Source organism: Zingiber officinale, chromosome 9B (genome assembly GCF_018446385.1).
Source record: "Zingiber officinale cultivar Zhangliang chromosome 9B, Zo_v1.1, whole genome shotgun sequence".
Lineage (NCBI taxonomy): Eukaryota > Viridiplantae > Streptophyta > Magnoliopsida > Zingiberales > Zingiberaceae > Zingiber > Zingiber officinale.
Genome location: NC_056003.1, coordinates 10,629,088 through 10,650,504, shown reverse-complemented (window position 1 = coordinate 10,650,504; position 21,417 = coordinate 10,629,088). Strand labels below are relative to the sequence as shown.

The 21,417-nt window shown below is 33.5% G+C and overlaps 2 protein-coding genes across 2 annotated transcripts; one reads left to right on the top strand and one right to left on the bottom strand.

The window, feature by feature from the left end:
• The first annotated feature begins 2,907 nt into the window (after positions 1-2,907).
• On the top strand, positions 2,908-12,165 carry LOC122024261 (protein STICHEL-like). The gene is made up of 9 exons (XM_042582839.1): positions 2,908-3,218; positions 4,046-6,143; positions 6,745-6,964; positions 8,166-8,376; positions 8,486-8,676; positions 10,015-10,735; positions 11,441-11,510; positions 11,602-11,691; positions 11,766-12,165. Exons 2-9 carry the CDS (start codon positions 4,185-4,187, stop codon positions 11,784-11,786), a joined length of 3,483 nt encoding a protein of 1,160 aa, XP_042438773.1. The 5' UTR covers positions 2,908-3,218; positions 4,046-4,184; the 3' UTR covers positions 11,787-12,165.
• A 1,720-nt stretch (positions 12,166-13,885) lies between these two features.
• On the bottom strand, positions 13,886-20,512 carry LOC122024262 (vesicle transport protein SFT2B-like). Its single transcript, XM_042582840.1, has 6 exons — positions 20,301-20,512; positions 19,553-19,606; positions 16,241-16,314; positions 15,485-15,602; positions 15,322-15,380; positions 13,886-14,235 (listed from the first exon to the last, which is right to left on the bottom strand). Exons 1-6 carry the CDS (start codon positions 20,445-20,447, stop codon positions 14,157-14,159), a joined length of 531 nt encoding a protein of 176 aa, XP_042438774.1. The 5' UTR covers positions 20,448-20,512; the 3' UTR covers positions 13,886-14,156.
• Between the last annotated feature and the right edge of the window lie 905 nt (positions 20,513-21,417).

Below are 21,417 nucleotides of genomic sequence, written 5' to 3'. Positions count from 1 at the left end.
TCCTATTCTAGTCTATGTAATTGTTTTTCATTTTGTTTGAATTTTAACCGTTCTTCTATATTTGCATAGGATGTTATTGCTACTAGGCTATACATATATTCGTCTAAGTCATCATAAAAGCTCTGGAATTCTTGGTCTTGGTTTTCTTTAGGTAGACTTTCAATGTTCATTAAGTTAAAGTTTTCTTCCTCTTCATCTTTTTCATTCTGAGAAGTAGAGGGTTGATAGTCATTAAATCTGACTATCGTTTTCCCATGTCTATTTTTGCACATAATCAATTATTTTGATCTTAATGTTTATTGTTGTGTGTTGAGGTCTAGATTTAAAATCCAATCTAGTCCTGCTAGCGTTTTAGAAGAAAAATCTTTTGATTCCAAAAAGGACATACCTTTTGATGTTAAAGTTTTAATGATAGAGTTCATTTGAACTTTATAACTATTATTAATTTGTGTCATTATTTTTCTCAAAAAGACTATATCAATCTAGATGTTATCTTTTAGAAAATTTATATAACTTTTGGCTTGGACATTTATTTTAATATGTTTAATAAAATCTTCAATAGTCTGATTAAAATTTGGATAAAAGTATGTAATTCCAAGATTGTTATTCATGTTACTTCTAGAAGTCCAATGTTTGTATGCTTTGTTTCTGAGAAACGAGAATTTTAGAGGACTAGAAACACTTTAGCTCCTATTCTTTTTCTTGTTAGTTAGTCCTTTAAGTCTTATTACCAGTAGTCCTAGGTGAGTATAATTATATCGTCTTTGTGAGAATGCTCTTACAGATTCGACTGTCATTAGGCCTAAGTGTTCTTCTCTTCCATTTGATTAAGTGTAGTGGTTGTGTCCTATGATGCTTATAAAGTACGTTGGAAAGTTTAGTATTCCTTGATTATAAATGTGTCTTGAATTTAATGATGTTAATTGTTTGTTTGAGAAAATAACCATATTACTTTCAACATTTATTGAGTCTTCTAGTTGATATGTATTTATTGAAGTACTATTTTTTCCTTGTGTTATGATAGTATCTAACCAAGAAGTAGTATTTGTTTCAGTTTGTCTTCGTATTGTTTATGGGAGGCTTGAAAATGGTTCAGTTATGGTTCTTGTTTGATTCATTATATGTTAAAAATTTATATTTTTCTTGTTACTTTCTAGGGATTATAACTCCTGTAGAGAGTTTACTTAAATCTTTTGTTATAATATTGATACTTTAGTATAAATATGTAGTCTTAGGTGTATCTTTTATTTGAACTTCTAGTTATAGTAGTTTTATTATCTATTATTGTGAGTCTATGATGGAAAGATGTAAGACTAATATGATGTTATTTTATTGGATAAGGATTTGATCTTTTTTTTCTACAACTTCAAGTTTATAGTAATCTGTTTCTATTATTTTAGTAAATTATTTGGAAAAATCTAAACCTTCTTTATATTAATTATTTCCAAAGTATAATTTATTTATTTATATTTAACTTCCTTACAGATTTATTATAAGTTATCTAATCTATTTGTGAGTTGAGCTTGGTTGGCTATGAGTAACTCTTTAAATTGTACTAGTATGTCTTTTGGTTCCGAACTATTTAGTTCAGTGTTATATATCATCCTAAATGTTTGAATATATATATAGTAAATAATTTATTATTATCATCTGACATTATATATTAACGTGTAAAGTTGCGGTTGGTCCGTGGCGAGATAGGCTACTGGTCCGTACGCCATATTGATAGATTGAGAAATTATCAATTCAGCTCACACAATTCAACCCAGCCACGATGAATTGAGTTATACGAGTCAGTCCATTAAAAAATTAAAAAAAAATCATTATAATTTATTGAATCTGATCCTAAATAAAAAAAATATTATCAAATTTCTTAATTCTTGATTTTTTTTTATACAGTCCAAAAACAATTGGCAAAAAAAAAAATCCATAATTATCCACAACATAATTTTATTCTTCAACTCACGGATCAATCGATCCTTTAAATCCGTAATTTACATAGATTGATTGTTGATATCTATTTTTAAATATGTTGATAAAATTTAAATTAAATTTGTATATATTATTTGATGGGATGAATCAATCTAATAAATTCATATAAATTAACGACTTTAAAAACTTGCTATACTAAAACAATATAAGTGATCAATTTGATTAATTTTATTATCTGAGTGATTACTCTAATATATGATTAATTTCCAATCTCTATATAAATAACCACTATACTAAATTAAAATACCTTATAATTTATTCACTTTTTCAGAATATGGAATCATCTTGATCGACTGTTAAAAGTAACGGTTTTACTTAGCCTCCCATTTTATTAACTCTGTTATTTTTTTTCTAAAAAATACAATTATAGGACAAGGCTGGAACCCAGTGAACAGTATGACAAATAATAAGCAAAATTAGTTAATGATGCCGAAAGAAGTAATAAGTTGGTAAAAAACGAATGCTTTAGTCCCACCGTTCAATATTATACATCAGCGAGATATTTACTTAGAATATACGGAGATTTAAATGTTAGATTTTAAATTGACAATATTTTATAAGCTAGTTATTAGATACAAAGCGAGTAATAAGTTGGCTAAAGATGATGGTACTCATCTCAATATTCTATAAATTTATCTTAGAAAATGGTTAATTAAGTTGGATAACGATGAATTTAGAATGATCAATTTAATTTTAAGAAATTTTTTTATTGATCAACAGAATAAATCGAATTCAAATTATGAATATCTAAATGATAATTTATTATAACTGCATCATAACCCCGTGTATCAATTCGACTAAGAGGCAGTATAAAAAAATATAAATTGCATATAACTATTAACTTTTTAAAAGTAATTTATTGACTATGAGAGATATTTAGCTCGGTCCGAAAAAAGTAATAAAAAAAGCAAGGGACGGAGGAGAGATGGCCAGTTTGGCAGTTGGCGCCACCAGTTCGGCCGACACATGGCCACTGCCGCTATCATCGCCGAAATTTGGAATCTCGGCGAATTTGGGGGGAATTGTTTTTTTTTATAAGTTCGGCTTGTCGGAAGGCAGTGACTTCCGCCAGCTCAAACCCTAAAAAAATCGAGCAAATGCGACGCCACATTCGGGATTGACCACTCCCTTGCCAGAACTGGTTGGATTCAAAGCTCCCCGGCACTTCATCGCATTGCTGAGATCCCCTATTCTCTTCTATTCTGCTATTGATTTGGGACTTCAAGGTATGTGCCCTTACTTGTAAAGTTTATGTTTTTTCAGTAAGACAAAAATGTTTTTTTTTCCCTTCGATTTATAGTCAAGGGATCTTCGTTGTTGAAGGATGGGTCTGGGATACTTACTGTAATTATTTATTTACTACTTTTTTTTTTGGTGATTTTTGGTTCCTGGTATCGTTTTCATATCTTGATTTGTTCTTCCGTTGGGTAATGGTTTTATACATTTAGTTTGATCTACAAAATTAAACCTTTTTTTTTGTTTTAATTGCTCTTGTATATTCTACCAATGGGCGACTCCTTAATCCTTGCTTAGGTTTCATGGAAATGTTGTTCCTTTACCACTAGATTTTAGTTGACAAATGATTTCTCTTCATCCAGGGCTATATTGTTGGGTGCCTCATGCAATGGGCCTCCCCTTTTAATAATATTTTCTAGAAGTGCACTTATGAGTTCAGAAACGCCATGTAAATGAGAATAGTACAATTCTGTTGGATATGAATCCCGCTTGATATTTATTTGGCTTGAGAATAACAATGTTAAGATCTGTAAGTTTGGTACATTAATTGATTATTTTTTACTGATCAGTTTGACTTCATTTCTGAAAGAGTTTATTTGGCACTTTGTTTCATACACTTAGTCACATCTAATGAATACTTTAACCTATGACGAATCTGATGATATTACTAGTTATATAGCATTCTATCCAATGGATGCATAAATCCATGTGCCCCTTCTCAAATAGTTGGGAAAAACATGATTTGTGGTGATGATGGCTAATATGATGATATTGAAAAGTTTATCTCACTTCAATTATCCTTTTTGGTCGAATGCAGATGGTTTCCACATTCTCTACCTTTGCTGATACATGGTGGAGAAGCTTGTTTGACTTCATGACTACGCTTTGCATTAACTTTCTTCCCTAGATTACAAGAGTGGGTACTTTTTGTTAGGAAAGCTAATTGTGGTGCAAAAATGGTGGAAACATGTGTTGGTCCAAGTGAACTTCATTTGAAGAAGGAGCTTACTGCTCTTCAAAAGGCTCGGTTTTTACGTGACCCTGAAACATGTTCTTCTTGGAAGTCCCCAGCCAGTTCTAAATCCCTAATTGCTATCTCCAATATAAATTCCAAAAATCAAATAATAGGCGATTTAGCAGGAAAAACCAATGTTTCACATGCAATACTTGACAAAGGTGAAGCAAAGAGCAATAAGATATATCTTTATAATTGGAAGCACCGATCTACCAGATCTATTGATAATGGGACAAAATCAGTTGAAGATAAACAGCTATCAGTCAGGGAATCTTCTGAAGATAATCTAAGAAATCATCATGTTCTGGATTCTAATAGTCATGCATATCCTGAATGTCTTGGAAGTATATATAAAGTCACTGGCACAAATTTAGATGCTTTATACAGGAAAACTGATAGAACTTCAAGAAAAAGTTCCAAAGCAAGGAAAGGTATGAATAATCAAGGACCAATCTCAATGTTACTTGATATGGAATCTAACCCTTTGGCATTTGTTAACTCTGCTGAACAATCTGATGATGCTGAAAACTGCAATGCTGAAGATTTACCACAGTTGAAGCATGAGCTATCCCAATGGAAAGTTCAGTGTTCCCTCTCAGCTTCACCATTATTAAGTGATTCTGGATTTAGCAATTTGTCATATTCCTCCAAAATCTTCAGAATGATGCAAAAGCAAGAATCATCATCTTGCACTCCAGCATCAACTAACTCCTACTACAAATTTGGGGTTCATAACCCCAGTGTTGTTGATTCATGTGATGGTACAGCAACTTCTTGTGAGGGGGATGAATTGGACCGTCCAGATTTACCTAATAATCAAGGTTGTGGAATGAGTTGCTACTGGTCAAAGAGAACTAAATATAGAGGAATTGGAGGCCTTAATTCTCCTTCACTGTCAGACACTATAAAAAGGAAAGGGAGTATCATTCTATGTGGAAGGAAGAGATCCTCTGGTCATTCTAAGCCAAAGCATACCTCTAAAGTTTCTCAAGGTTTGCCTTTGTTGACTAATAGCTGTAATGATGGAAGTTCCTGCTTAGATACAGCCAGTGATGAGTTATCAACTAACCTTGGAGAACTTGATTTAGAGGCAGTAAGCCGATTAAATGGAATGAGATGGTCTAGCTGTAAAAGCCAAGATACATTGGAAGTAGCCAGACTTGGAGAATATGACTTGGAGCTTGAGGACAAAAGAGATATAATCCATAAGTACCAGCCAAGATCCTTTGATGAAATTATAGGTCAAAACATTGTTGTTCACTCTCTTAGCAATGCCATCTTGTGGGGGAGAATAGCTCCTGCCTATCTGTTTCAGGGTCCTCGTGGAACAGGAAAAACTTCTGTTGCAAGAATATTTGCAGCGGCCTTGAATTGTTTGTCTAATGAGGACAAGAAACCATGTTGGTTATGTTGGGAATGCACTGCTTTTTCCAGCAGAAGCAGAACAACCATGCATGAAGTGAATGCCACGAGTAAGAAAAAGTTGGATAAGCTTAGATATTTGTTAAAACATCTCTCACTGTCTAAACCAACTTCTCGGTATAGGATCTTTGTTATTGATGATTGCCACATGATATCTCAAAAGGTTTGGTCGTCGTTTACTAAGTATCTTGAAGAAGATTTGCCTCGTGTTGTCTTCATATTTTGCACAATTGACATGATGAACTTGCCTCACTCAATTATAACGCGTTGTCAAAAATACAGCTTCTCTAAGGTCAAAGATGTTGACATTGCCTGCAGATTAAGAAACATTTCTGAACAAGAGAATCTTGATGTTGAACTGGAGGCTATAAATTTAATTGCTTTGAATTCAGATGGTTCACCAAGAGATGCAGAATCAATGCTAGATCAACTGAGCTTGCTGGGAAAAACAATAACAACTACTCTTGTAAATGATTTTGTGAGTTTGCTTCTAGTTTATCTATAACTCTAGAATCAATGCTAGAGATGCAGGATGTATAACAGCTTGCTGGTCTTGTACTTGTTTGACAGTTAAATATTTGACTATCTCTTTCAAAATCAACATGTTGTAGCTATTTTATAATGAAGTTAGGTGATGGGCAATGACAAAATTTATGTAGATAAGATTATCAATGATCTAGATGCAGCTTTATTATTTTTCCATCCTGAAAACTTTGAGTTTGATACTAACATTTTCTGAGATGTAAACAAACCTAAAGCAGTGTATAAGCATCTGAAATTTTTTTAGATGAACAAAGTTTCAAGAGTAGTCATAATCACGGTCCGACAATATTCAATAATCTGATTATATATTGATCATAACTTTGCATGAAACATTTAAAAAGGAACTGTAAATTCTCAAGCAATCAAATATTTTTTGTTGCTCAAGTTGTTTTCTTAACACTTTTCTCAATTTTTTTAAGAACTAGATCGTTATCATGTTTGATATTAGAAAGAAACCAGACAGCCCAAGCAATATTTACTTGTATAAGGACAAATTTCTTTTATTCACTAGCTCTCTCTTATTTGGGAACTTCCAGGTTGGAGTTGTTTCTGATGATAAGTTGCTTGATCTCCTGGAGATAGCTATGTCATCCAACAATGCTGAAACTGTTAAAAGGTCTAGAGAATTGCTGGATTCTGGTATTGATCCGATTGCTTTGATGTCTCAACTCGCCGGTCTTATAATGGACATAATTGCTGGTACCTACGAATTAAAGAATTTGCAGATTCATGACACAACTCTTGGGAAGCATAGTTGTGAGTATTAGGTGTCCATCTTTCCATTGTTTTGCTCAGGTTGATCTTTTTCATAAAATTGTTAATTAAGAATTTCTATTTTGCTTGCTGCATAAGTACAACAGAGAATTTGTATCTATTAAATTGTTAAGTGTCAAAAGCATCGGTCTTTTTTTCATTGTCAAACTATTATAATGCAGAGGTTCTGGTGTACCTGAGGCAGGTAATTCATATTATTGAACCTGATGACAGATAATTGAATGTATAGAAAGGAAGGTTAAAATATTGTCCTTCTCTGTGAGCTGTAAACGGGCATGTAACAGGCTTTTATTTTTGATATTCATTAACTATTTATTGTAGAAGCTAATAATGGAAAGTTCTAATAGATTATCATACTTGGGTCGAGAGAGAATTTCTTGCCTGCTATGACAACAAGATGAGAGAGGGAAAAGTGTTCCAGTAGGAGAATTATTTTGACACTTGACATATAAAGAACTAATAATAAAACATCCCATGTAAAACTAATCTATTAGCTCTGACACTCAGTTAACTATTAATTCAAACAATAGTAAAGAAATGAAATTAGTCCAATAATATTGAATTATGTAACCAATCCAGACATAATAACCTTAATCAACTATAATTTATAATGCAAATCAAAGAACTTTCTTTGGAAACTCAATTTTCAAGAAAATATGTTGTTTACTTGTCATTGTTTATTTTGAATCACTTTTCTGACGGGTAACAGTTGAATTGGTGTACCAAGGCAGTTCATAAAATTCAGAGAACTTGATGGCTGTCTTGTGCTTCTCATAGTGGCAATAATTCAATTTGTCAGAATTTTTATTGGAGGCTTCTCCAAATAACTTATTAATTGAAGTTCGACTTTCCTGATTATTATGATATTGTTAATTATAATTTTGTTTATGCATAATACGAATTATTATCTCTGCTTCTTAATACATTTTACTTACTTATTTTTAAGAACTCTACTTAAGAGGTAAATTATAGTCCAGAAACAAATATGCCTTTGGATGATTAGTTATTTGTGTTGATGAAATTCTTTATTTTTGTTGAAAAAGGAGGGGAATGGGGATAATCTCTTTCCCATGAATTGACATGCCAATGAATTCTGTTATCCATGTTTATTTTCTCTCCGATTTTTATGGATGACATCAAGGCCTGATGCTGATGTTTTGTCATTTAACCTGGGAATCTGCAGTAACTGAAGCTGAGTTAGACAGATTAAAACAAGCTTTGAAAATTGTTTCTGATGCTGAAAGGCAACTCCGTTGTTCTAGTGAGCGCTCAACATGGTTCACAGCAGCTCTGCTTCGTCTTGGTGAGAGTCAGTGTTTAGAAAACACTCAATCTAGCAACAACAACAAACAGAACACTGACATGGTTTATAACACCAGATTCTGTCAGGGCAGGTATTTCTCTATACATCCAGAAGGAATCAAATATTATATTTTTCATATGCCTTCTAAGTTTTAGGGAATATGGAATGGCAATGACAAGTGATTCTTTCTCTGGAAACAGGAGATCTCTTGGTGATGCAATAATTGATACTCGTCTAGCAAATGAGGCAACATGTGTGAAGTTATGTGCACATGCAAACTCAGATGATTTAGACATGACCTGGAGAAGGTGCATTGATCAGTGTCATTCAAATACCTTGAAGCAATTGCTATATGGCAATGGAAGGTTGATATCAATTACTGATAATGAAGGTAAGCCATCTTATCCTATACAAAGATTAGCTGACCTTATTAAACTTGTAGTTCATTTTCTTATGCACTCGTTCTTGATATAGTATATTGCTGCATTGTGTTACAATAAAGTGATCATTTGTGGTTAGTTGATATATGCTGCATATGTCAGCAGTCCAAATACAAGTCTCAGGATTATTAGTACTTTTAGAATGCACCAGTATTGCATGTAGATAATAGGTATTGTATATGTATATTTGTTTTCTCCCCTTTCATTTTGAAAAAACTAAGGAACTAATAGCTCGTTTATTCTGAACTCAAAATATGTACTTTGTCATGTTTTTACCTTGGTAAAATGCTTCTTAAACATACATTTATAACAATATCTAGTATGTCTCAAGCTCTAGTGTTCTATTTTTTTTTATGGACTTGGAATTTTTTGTCCATTCAGGGGTCTCCATGATTCCCATAACTATATTTAATTCCTTTATTTTGTTAGTAAAGCATAAATCAACATTATTAGATGGCATTGTTATGACATTTTTAGAATTTTAACGAAATTTATTTTTCCTCAAGTTCTCTTTTTATCCTTGCCATCCTATGTCATTTTGAATTTAGTGGCGATTATGTAATCTCAAATTAAAATAACTATTATGAAAATACTTTTCCTTCAGTGGCATAAACCTATCTTTCCTTGGTGAATGCTAACCAACATTTGAATCTCAGTCTGTGGCGATTGACACAAGTAAAACTTTTCACATCACCTGCCAACCAATGTGTGGAAAACACAAACCGCCGAAACGTTCAAAATGTGAGAGGATCTTTCATTCAAGCTCATTCTTCATTTATAAGAGAGCTGTGAGTTCATCCTTCATTCTGAAACCCTTGATATGCGAACTTTTTCTTTGTTCACAAATAGTCTTCTTCACCTGACAACCAAGTCGTGAGCTCATCCTTCATCTTGAAACCTTAACATTTGGAAGAGAATATAACTAAGACCAAGTTTAAAATAGCATTTCATGTTGGATTTTCCATCACATTTGGAATGATATAGTTTTCACACCGTGTTGTGCAAATACAAGTTACAAAAAAATAACAAATATTGCTTAAATTCATTTTGATGTGTGTCGCAACATGCTGAGACACGAGAGATTACTTGTGCCAATTAATATTTTGGTAATTTGACCATGTCACTGATTTGAGATTTCAAACCATGGATAGTATTGGTGCACTTAACCCAATTTTGCTTAATAGGATGATAAGCTTCCTGTCATATGGCAGAAAAGATTAGTTGCTATTATTCCAAGCCGAAGTTAGCTTCTTGACAGTCTTTTATTTTCAAATTTGCCCCATTTTCAGGAACCTTGATTGTTCTAATTACATTTGAGGATGATAAGATAAAGACCAGAGCAGAGAGGTTTTTAAGCAGCATCACAAACTCATTTGAGATGGTCTTGAAACAAAATGTGGAGGTCAGGTTGAGTCTTCTACCAAAAAATAATGTTGAAGGAACAGAAGCTTCTTCAGAATCTTCTGCAGGCAATTTGCTCCAAAGAGAAGGCAGCAATAAAGTAGAATTAAAGACTGTATCTGGCCTTTCTGAGAAAGACAAGCTTAAAAGAACATCCAATCTTCCAGTGAACAGTGTCAATCATTCTGAAAAGCTGCAATCAGCAGAAAAACCTGAGAAACCTGAAGCAATAGGAGACAACCAAGTACCTAGTATTCCGATGCCTTTGGCAGAAGTTAAAGGGGAATCGACACATCAGTGTCAGAAAGCAACCTCTGATGAGCAAAGGTTAGAGAGTGTTTGGATTCAAGCTGCAGATAACTATACACCTGAATTCTTAGGTCACTCAAAGCCGGAGAAGAACCAGATACTCCCACAAAATGGTGCCATTTCTCAGGCTAATATCCAGTCCCTTATGGCTCTGGATGCAGCATCAAGAAGTAGGATAGATGAACTAAATCATGAAATCAATTGTTTAAAAGTCTGCGATGCTGAGGACAGCCACAAGGAACAAGCTGGAGCTGCCAATCCGCATGTCGTTTCTCCAAGTCTATTGCACAAAGAAAACCAGTTAAGTTAATCTTGTGTGTGGATCTGAGGAAGCTGTTGCAATCTTATTAAGTCGGTCATCTGCTGTTCCTTTCTTCTAAAAGATAGTTTGCAGTCACTTCTCTGCTTTTCCTTGCCCCTAAAATATAGTTTGTTGCAGTTGAATATAACTATTGGATCTAATACATTCATTCAGCACCTTTCTCTATTAGGGTTAATAGATTAATATAACACAACATCTAGTATTTATTTTTTTCAAGTCTTGCATATCGTCTACAATTCATGTTAGAATGTAGCACCTGCTAGTTTTCTGCTTATCCATCATTGAAGCGCTGACATGACATCCTATGGTTACTCTCAATAAAATGCTGATGTGGATGCTAGCATGGAAAGGGCAGTGAGAAAGATGGCGGCACAACTGCACGTCACCAGAGAGAGGGTGATCACTCCAATTGCAATGTGAATGCCACATGGTGTTCTAATGGTGAATGGATGGAAACTGACGAATATTAGATTTGAATACAAATTGTGAGCATCATGTTAGATGTGAAAAAACACTCAAGTTATATGCTATATTAATCTAATTTTGTCTGATACTGGAATAACTTTGTATTTTGATCAACTATATCCTTTACTTTCTCACTCTGATTTAGTTCACATAATCAATCAGATTAATGCTTCAATGTCCCTTAGTCGCAGCTCTTAAATTGCTTAATTGTGTTTCAGGGGTTATGAACCAGGACCCGGATGCAATGGGCTCCTCTGTTGGAGAACCAGAAAAAGCAATGGGCGAAGGGTATGAGTTAGGACTAGCAGCTACAACTCTTTCATATTTCACTGATTTTAGTTTCATACATCAAGCTTGGCCAATTTCTTGTGCTTCTCAGGTAAAACAAGGAGTTCTCATTGGATCAAAAAAGACTGGTGGCCAACTTTCATTGTTAGGGCAGTGCTCCAAACTGAATTCATTCTCTCAAGTAATTTCTTGAGACCTCTGTGCTTGTGTATCACACAACTCCTAATTACACTTCATTGATTCACATGGATGTAGATCGAAACTTACTGCCGCTAGCTTCGGTTGTAAAAGTGTCCATCTTTGAAAGCTTTGCTATACAAAACTTGATCGAGCCTGAGACAGATATTTACTCTGCGATTGAATGGCTAGTAAAGAGCAGCTTTGGTTTTCCAGCGTAATGGTTTCTCATGCTGAAAATTGATCACGGAAATCAATTAATTGAACACGAATAGCTATTTTACTAGTAGATGAGATTTGCATCCTTATCTTTGATCTCTTACATGCAGTAGCTCATCTCTCTCTGTAGCATTGCTTGGTGGGCTATCAGTTGAGTTGCTTATTGGGGTCTTGAGTTTGGATTCTTGATTCTGAATGGTCCAACTTTGTTTTTTAAATTTTCTACACTATCAAAACATTTTGTCAAGTCTTTGGTAAACAGAGATTCTTAATAAGCGTTCTAAACGCTTGATCCAAGTTGGTTTTAGAATTTCATTTTAGTTCAAATTCTTGAACTTTTGCAAATTATGGTAGTAGGGTTGTCAGAATTCAAATAGGAGCTACAACTCTGATATTCACTAGTGATATAGTTTTTTACAGAGCTGAGATGAGATTCATATATACTCAATCAGTTGGGACAATGCCCAAGAAGTTGGTTCCTACGAGCATTGTTAAATCAAGAAGTTGGTCCTGGGAAAACTCCCAAGTGGCATGCCAAATTGATGCAGAAAGGTTGCGGAAGCAGCTGGAGTTGAGCTTCGTAAAATTATTGCTTTTTAAAATTTATTTATGGGATTTTACTCTCCTTTGTTATAATGGTAAATTAGAGAACCTAAATGAAACTTTAACTTTACATATAGTTCTCATCTTCAACAAAAAAAAAATTATTTTCACTCCATGCATATAAAATTTTATTTCTTCAACTTCCTCGTGTAAATATTATTACCTAATTGTCCCTCATATTTTTCAGTATAAAAAAAAATCAAAAAAATGAGTATAATTTTTTTTTAAATTTAGCACTTTAAATTAGAATCGAGTATATATTTTTTTTTATCAAATTGAGCATCATGTTTTTCCCGTTTAATAATTTCTCCTAAATTCAATACTATTTAAAAATAATTTAATATATTTTTCATTCAATTGAGCACTATTTAAAGGGAATTTAATATATTTTTAATTTAATTTAGTACTATTTAAAAAGAATCTAGTATATTTTTATTCAATTGAGATGAGAAAAGAGGCGTACTCAATTTGATAGAAAATATACTAGATTCTAATTTAATGTGTTAAAATTAAGAGAAATTATACTCATTTTGGACATTTTATACCTAAAAAAAATGAGAGGTAATTAGGTAAATTGGTATATATTATATTTATTAGGGAGTGAAAAATTGAGCATGATTTTTTTCTCGCTTAATATAATTCCTCCTAAATTTAACATCATTTAAAGAGAATCTAGTATATTTTCCATCCAATTGAGCACTATTTAAATAGAATATAGTATATTTTTTTATCCAATTGAGGTGGAAAAAGAGTTATGCTCAATTTGATAGAAAATATACTAAATTCTAATTTAATGTATTAAATTTAAAAAAAAATATACTTATTTTTGACTTTTTATACCTAAAAAATATAAAGGATAATTAAGTAAATTGATATTCATTATCTTTGGTTAGGGAGTGGAAACAAAGATTTTTGACAATGAGACTATATGCAAAGTTTTGTTTGTGATTGAGGACTGCATGTAAATTTTCTCTTATTATAATTGTATCCTCCCATGCATTTATAATTTTGACCCCCAACTATGACACATTTACAAGGATTTTTCTTTCAAATAGAGCATGCAGCCATGAAATGCTAAGCTTCTAAACCACACGCCACGAACACTTCCCAATTTATATTGATAACAGATGGAAAACTTCCGTAAGACGGAATCGATGAATCCAGACTCAGTGTTACCTAGTTCAACCTATAATTGCATCCTAATCAAACAACTTGTAAATCAACAACAGTTTTCTTTGTGCAGAAATCTGTTTAGACATGATCATCAAACGCAGGGACGCATTCATTTCAACTTGTCGCGCATCAAGACTCAAGTTGAAACTTTAATGGAAAAGTGTGTGCCACTACTAACTAGTATGCAAATTCCAGCCACAGCATACAAGACAAATATAGATTTATACGCATCTGTTTTGAATCAAACCACAGACAATTGTTCGTGCTAATGTCGATCACTAAAAGTAGAAGAATAAACTGGAAAATATACAACAGCTGACTGAAAAGTGAAAAGAATAACTAATATCAAGAGTTTTTTGCCCACGGTAAATTTTCACCAGTTCAGTCATCCGGTCAGCGATCAGCAACACATGCGAAAGACATTCACCACCAAAAAATCAATGAACTTTCTTTTGAAGGAGACAGATCCATCACTCAGAACTCAGTATCGAAGCAGGAAACCATAACTTTTGAAACAGCTGATCTTGCAAAAGGAATATAACTAAGGCTGTACCTGGAAAATCAAACAAATACAGGAACTAAGAGGGAAAAGACCAAGATTTGGACTTTTCATATAATTGGGACTAATCAATAAGTAGGGATTGAACACATAACATTACATTTATGACTGTTTATGCATTAAAACTGTGCTATTGCAACACTCAGCAATCAACAGAACTATGATGTAAATGTAAGAAGCCAGTTATATTAAAAGAATAAAGGGCAGCCTGGTGCACGAAGCTTCCGCCATTCGAAGTCTCAGGGAAGGATCCATTATACATAGTCTTATCCTGTTTTTTGCAAGAGACTGTTTCCATATTCGAACTCGTGACCTTTAGGTCACAAAACAATAACTTTACCGTTACGTCAAATCTCCCCTTCAAAAAAAGAATAGCTAAACATTTTATAATACAAAGAAGGCAAACATTAGGAGTTAATTGGCAAAGGGGTTCGTCTGATCTCCAAATGATCATCCAATATTATGCAAACTTGTTGCTAGATATTATCAAAAATCATTTGAGAAGTTATCATTTTAGTATGACATGTCTTCCCAACCCAAGCATCATAACCAAACTTGTTTGATGAGATTTGCCACTAAGTAAATACTCAAAATGAGCTAACCTTTGTTGTGAGTAGCTTGGTCAATTTAAGAGTTGGGTTAATCTAGTACCAGAAAGTAAATAAAGAGTGAAGTATAAAGTAGAGATATTATTGTGCTAGAGTTTTAGCTTGCTCATAGGCTTTTAGAGATTAATAACTAGATAATAAAGATGCCTAGATATTTTTATTACAGTAAGGGAAATTTCCCCAAATTTGAGTATAGTTTGTCGGTTCATAGATCATAGAATTTCAGTCAAAGTTTGTTCATATAAGCAAAGTCACTTGGTGCCTAAGCTAGCACAATCACAGATGGGCATTTCCATTTAAAATGCTGTTAGGTCAGTAAGACAGTAACAAAGATTTGCTTGATTTGACACCAAAGAATGTATGTATATGCTTTAGCAGCACAAGTTGTATCCAATATATTTTTGCAGATTTGAACAAGTAGATAACAAAGTAGTTGGACAATTACTAAGACTATATTCAACTAACAACTTACCAGATGAGAGCACCAAACTCTAGTATAATGGCGAGAAGTGTTAAGAGCTTATTGTGGACCTGTTTTTTAGTTAATAATGAAATATAAGCTGGACAAATATTTGCATGTTAAAACAAGAAAAAAAATAGTAGTTCAATCCACAAACGAGTTGAAGTATACTCACATAAAAAGCAGAAAATAATGCTATTATCATACTTGCTATGTATATGGAAGTTGCATATATACGGACAGGATCAAGCATCATGTCGATCTGTCGTTTGGGGCCTATAAGAAATGCTGTGCTGCCAAATGAAAGTGGATTTGATTTCAGAAAAAACTTAAGAAATTTATTTATTTATTTTTTTTTAAAAAAAGAATCAAGGTCATACTTAATAAAAAAGGCAAATGGTCGGTCATACAAACTCAAGTAAATTGATCCAGAGAAAATTTTAAAAATGTAGAACACAGAAACGTTATCTTACAAAGCAATCAGAAGCAATGCCCAATTCCACATCATTAGAACGATTTACTCGTGAAATTCTATAATGTAGTAGTACCATATGATACACTCGTATAAATTATAGAAGAAGAGTTCAAATGGCAAATAAAATATAAGGTCTTCTCCAAATCATCAAGAAAAATCAAGAAGTGTAGACACATTGGCTTGTTAGTGTGGATAAGGCTTTAATCCTAGAAAATGCTTCTTCTACTGTACTATACCAGAGTCAGACAGCAAAAAATGCAACCTGAGCAAAAGGAAACCCATTTATAAGGAATATCATTCAGTATAGGTGCATAAAGGTCATGGTTCTCATTCATTCAGACAAAGGCTAAATCTATGAAATAAGAAATTTCTTTAATATGACACAACAAACCAATGTACATGACTATACATAAGAATAGTAGAATCATATCTTAACTTCAGGGTATGTGCGCAAACCTTCCAATTGCAAGGAAATTCCCAAAGGTGAATGTTATGCCAAATTTGATTGGGTTGAAAAAAACAAGCATTGACTGCCAAAATATTAGGAGAAGCGAAAATGAGCCAAGACAAAATCATAAATGAAAAAGATATAAATCAAAAAGTCTGTATGAAAAGACAAAAAATTGTAACATGTTGAGAGATGTTATGAGTATATCAGAAGAATTAAAACTTTTACTAGATTAATATGCACTAAGACAGCACGTACACATAGCATGCAGAGTTATTGATATTCACTAAGTTACCACTTGCAATTGAGATATCATAATCATGGCTTTTGCAAGCCTTTGCGGCTTTGCCTACATTGATTTTGCTTTACTTTCTGAATTTGTTTATATTTCTTCTTCCAATAAAGAAGATTTTTTTTCAAATAAGAATTGAGTATGCACTCAAAAGATAATTGATTAATTGGTGTTAACGAATTAATAATATAATTTCATGGTGATTTTTTCATTAAGTGAATTTTTTACGTATTCAAATTTTTCGTAATTATTACTGATGCTGTGAAAAAATGCCAATGAGTTGGATGCTAAGGTGGAGGTGTGATTTGGCCTGCTCAGCTTGCTCGGCAACGGCTTGACCTGCAAACACTAGAGCACACGTTAAAAGATGCTGGAGTTGTCCGACAAAGCCCCTCTGTGTTTAAGTCACTAGAGGTATAGTGACAAATGGCAGAGAGTATATCTATTGGAAAGTTAGAAGAGACCCCGGCTAAATACCAACAAACCTTGGTATTTATATGCATGAGATTGGGAGTTACTTGCAGAGATCATGACCATGATCTCTAGGAACCATTCAACCATTAATCCAGGCTAGCTAACCATTAATTGTAGTTGCCTCATTGATGTCAACGGCTTGACCATTGCTGGTCATTGATGATTGTGGGGACCATGTGGGGATTGTGGACTACATTTGTAGGATCGAAAAAAATTTAAATATCTCCACAATTGCATGATATTGTCCACTTTGGGCCTAAGCCCTCATGGTTTTGCTCTTGGGCTCTCCCCAAAAGGCCTCATGCCAATGGAGATATCTTTTCTCTTATAAACCCATGATCTTTCCCATGTGTTTTCAATATGGGACTATATTTGCAACCTTGAAACCCCAACAATGCCCCCCTCAAACAAAGGACCATAGGCTTCCCACGTCCGATCCTCGACCCACCAGGTCTTCCTGCCCCTCGGTCCACCCGACCTACTAGGACTTCATTGCCTAGTGTCTGGTCCTCTTGATCCGAACATAGGAGCCTCCACTTTTCTTTGTTCGAGGTCAATATTGTACCCACATGACTCAATCAGACCATAGCTCTTGTGCACAGTCGGCGGTTAAACCTTCTGGCAGTCCGGGCTCTGACACCAATTGTTGGATCGAAAAGAATTTAGATATCTCCACAATGACATGATATTGTCCACTTTGGGCCTAAGCCCTCATGATTTTGCTCTTGGGCTCTACCCAAAAGGCCTCATGCCAATGGAGATATCTTTCTCTTATAAACCCATGATCTTTCTCATGTGTTTTCAATATGGGACTATGTTTGCAACCTTGAAACCCCAACAACGTCTACTTCTAGCCAATAAATGTGCAAGCTGTAGTAGTTGTCTTGAGAAGACCTGTAGATGGGCCACAGGTGTGGCCAAAACTCAGAGCTCATGGAGCTTGGGGAATTCACATAGGCGAGCTCGAAATGGAGAGCTCAAGAAACTAAACATCCTTATCATGGTTGGCATTCACTTGCAGGATTCCAAAAGTGTCGATGTGCCGACTTAGTCTGAGGTCTTAGAACACATGCTGGTGTATTTGATGGCTCCCTATTCAATGCTAGTATGGAGTGGGGCTACGAAGGTATGGCCTGTTGATCTAGGGTAAAGTCATTACCAAAGGTATCACTTAGAAACAAAAAATGACTTATGAAGCTTATCTATGCAAATTATTTCCATGGAGTTTTCTTGTAATTAAATGATTCATTGTTGTTTGTGAATTAAATTTGTTTATTTTCCATAATATGCGCCATTGTAAAGAGGATTTTATGCTTTTGACAAGTATTCTTATTTATTCTCATAATTGAAACTATCATAATATATCATCTTGCAACATGGTAGAAGAATGGTTTGAAAAAGAAAAGAGACAACAAAACTTAGTTAACAATTGCTAGTCCATAAGAGAAAATATTTTCAAAGTGCTCCCTCATAGGGATCCAGGATCAAGTCAAATTCAGAAGCCTCAATCAAAAAGGGTTACACACCCTAGTTTGGAGAGACAAGTAGACATGTAAATCACTTGATAGTTAGAGTTGAAATGCAATGGAGTCGATTAATTATCTCTCTCACAAACACACACATTAAATTGCATGTATGCAGCTTGATATTGTTTTAGCTGTATTTCTTACAATATGCATTTAAGATTGGTGTTTGTTGATGTCATTAATTTGTCATACATGGTTTCATATGGCAAATCATCATTTTATTATATAACGGTTGTAATTAGGGTCGAAAGGAATCAATGAGAGTGATGACAAACCAAAAGTCAAACTAGAGAACCTAATATAGAGCATGATTGACTGGTCGCCAGCTGTCTGATCAGCTGGACCTACAGCCAGCTGAGTCTTCCAAGACATCCAAAAGCCTTAGTTTGTTATGTTGGATTGCATTGCGTTAGGTGCAAAAATCTTACATTCATGCCCCCGGTCCATATATAAACTTTGTTTCCCATTCATGAAGAGTATCAAATGGATTATCCTGAATTTGAGTGTTACTTTGTGAGAGACAAAAGATTAGAAATGTGAGACCTTATTTCGCTAGTCTATCCTTCTTCCTATCTTAATCTACCAGAAGGGAAGAACACTACATCCAGATTTGAATAGCCTTTGTCCATTGATTATTGGTTTATCTAATAGACTTTACATTCACTTCTAGATCTAATTGACTTTTTTATTCCATGATTTTTCCTTGTTGATATGTAGATTAATGTGAAAATGTGACATGCTTCTGTCTATCGCTCTCTCCAGAAATAGCATATGGATGTAAACAGTGAGAATGAATAGTAATCTAGTAAATATGATTAGTTGATGACGAGCAAGACAGAAAAGTTCAAATAGTATAATTCAAAAAATATTTTAAGAATCACAAGGCATTATATAATTAACATAATCTCAACCTTTCAAGCAGCGAGCAAGTAGCATATTATCCCAGACCTTTTCAGAAAGCATTGATCTAAACAATAAATGATGCAAATATGAGTATGAAAAAAGAAGAAGAAAGATTAGTTGCTTACCATGATTGTACATGCTAGGCCAGAGGATAAGCAAATAGCAAAACCATATAATCTCTGAGCAATGAGAAATAGTCAAATATTAGTCGTTGTGCCTATCATAAAAACCTTTAGATGCAAATTCCAGTGAGTTAATCCAACGATCATTATCAACGTTTTTAAAATCTAAATGAAAAATCATCTCAACAACTAAGAAAGGATGCCATCTGACAGAAAAATAGCACCTAACAAAATTTTCTGACAAGCTGTCGGCAACTCCCTACAACTAGATACAAAGAATATCCAGAAAATGTAAGTAAATTTGAAGGTCTAATTTACAAATTGGAAATTTTAATAAGAGGATTATCACGATCTATCTGTATAAAGATAGACTAAAACAGCAACTAAAAAAATGCATCTATGATCTCTGAAGCACTTCCCAATGCACTTTTACGATAAACTAAAGCAATGAGAATGACCTAGTGACCTACTGAACAGAATCTAAGTCGCCAAAACTGTGAATATCTACATGCATAGAAAACAAGAATTTTTAGTTGTAAAACTCCCAATTGCATCGTAACAAAAGAGTTTCAACCGTGATAGAAGTTAGATCTGTGCGATTCCCAACTGGATCCAGAAATGAGCACAGAAACCGAATCTTTTGATGGAAGATTAACAGTGATGATAAAACCCTAAGAGCTTCACCAAAAAGTGAAAGTCCATGGAGATACAGAAGAATTTCTCTTCCGATAAAGAGGCGTTATGAAAGAACCTGCTTGGTCGAGAGGGTGCAGTTGCGATCGAAATCGTCGAAGAAGGAAGAGGACTGTGTTTCTTGGGCTATGGATTCCTCGTCGGGCTCCATTCCAACAAGCATCTTCGCTTTCTCGAGAGCTCTATTCATCGTCTCCATCATCATGGCTGCTGCTTCGGCTTCGGATCCTTTCTCCTTTCTTCTTCGGCAGGTAAAAATTGAAGCCACTGATGCTTTGTGGGGATCAGCACGTGTTGTGCACGTGACTACATAGGTTGAGTCCTGTAAAAAAACCCAAAACTTTTTCATTTTTTTTAATATCTTGTTTAAAATTTTGTGAAGTATATAATTGTAAGTTATAATTAAATCTAGATAAAGTGGACATTTATCTTTTCTTTCTTTTCTTATTGTCTAACTAAAGGAAGAGGATAAATACTTAAATTATTATTTTTATTTATTCTTTTTAAATAAAGGTGTAATCAAGTTGAGCCGAGTCAAACTCTTGAATATTTAAATTTAGCTCGTTTATAATTGAACCGAACTCGAACTTTATTTAACGAATATATTCATGACTCATGAGTTTATTCAAACTTTTATTGAGTTTAAACGAGTTTAATAAACATAATTTGTAAATTTAAATATTCATTAAAAATTAAATTATATATTTAGAGAAAATTATAATACCCTTATTAAAATTTATAATTTTATTCTGATAAATAAATTTAATATATTTATCTATATATTTCATAAGTAGAATATAAAATGTATAAATTTAATATCAAAATTATAATTTTATTAATTAAAAGTTGATTCATAAACTTAACGAATATGTTCATGAGTTAACGAGTCAAATATTGTGAAACTTGAGCTTAATTTTTTTATCTTAACGAGTCTTATTAAACGAACTAAATAAACTTTTATTAAATCAAATTTCAAATAACTCATGAGCGATTTAATTTATTTACCTCCGTACTTTTAAATAAGACACATTTCAGTACCTTTTCCTTCTTTCTAAAAAATATAGGTATTTTTTAAAAAAAAAATTATTGATGAATGAAGAAAAATACAAAAGTTTTTTTTTTCATAAAAATTTAGTCCAGATAAGTTAAATAGTCCCAATGAGAAATACCCTTAT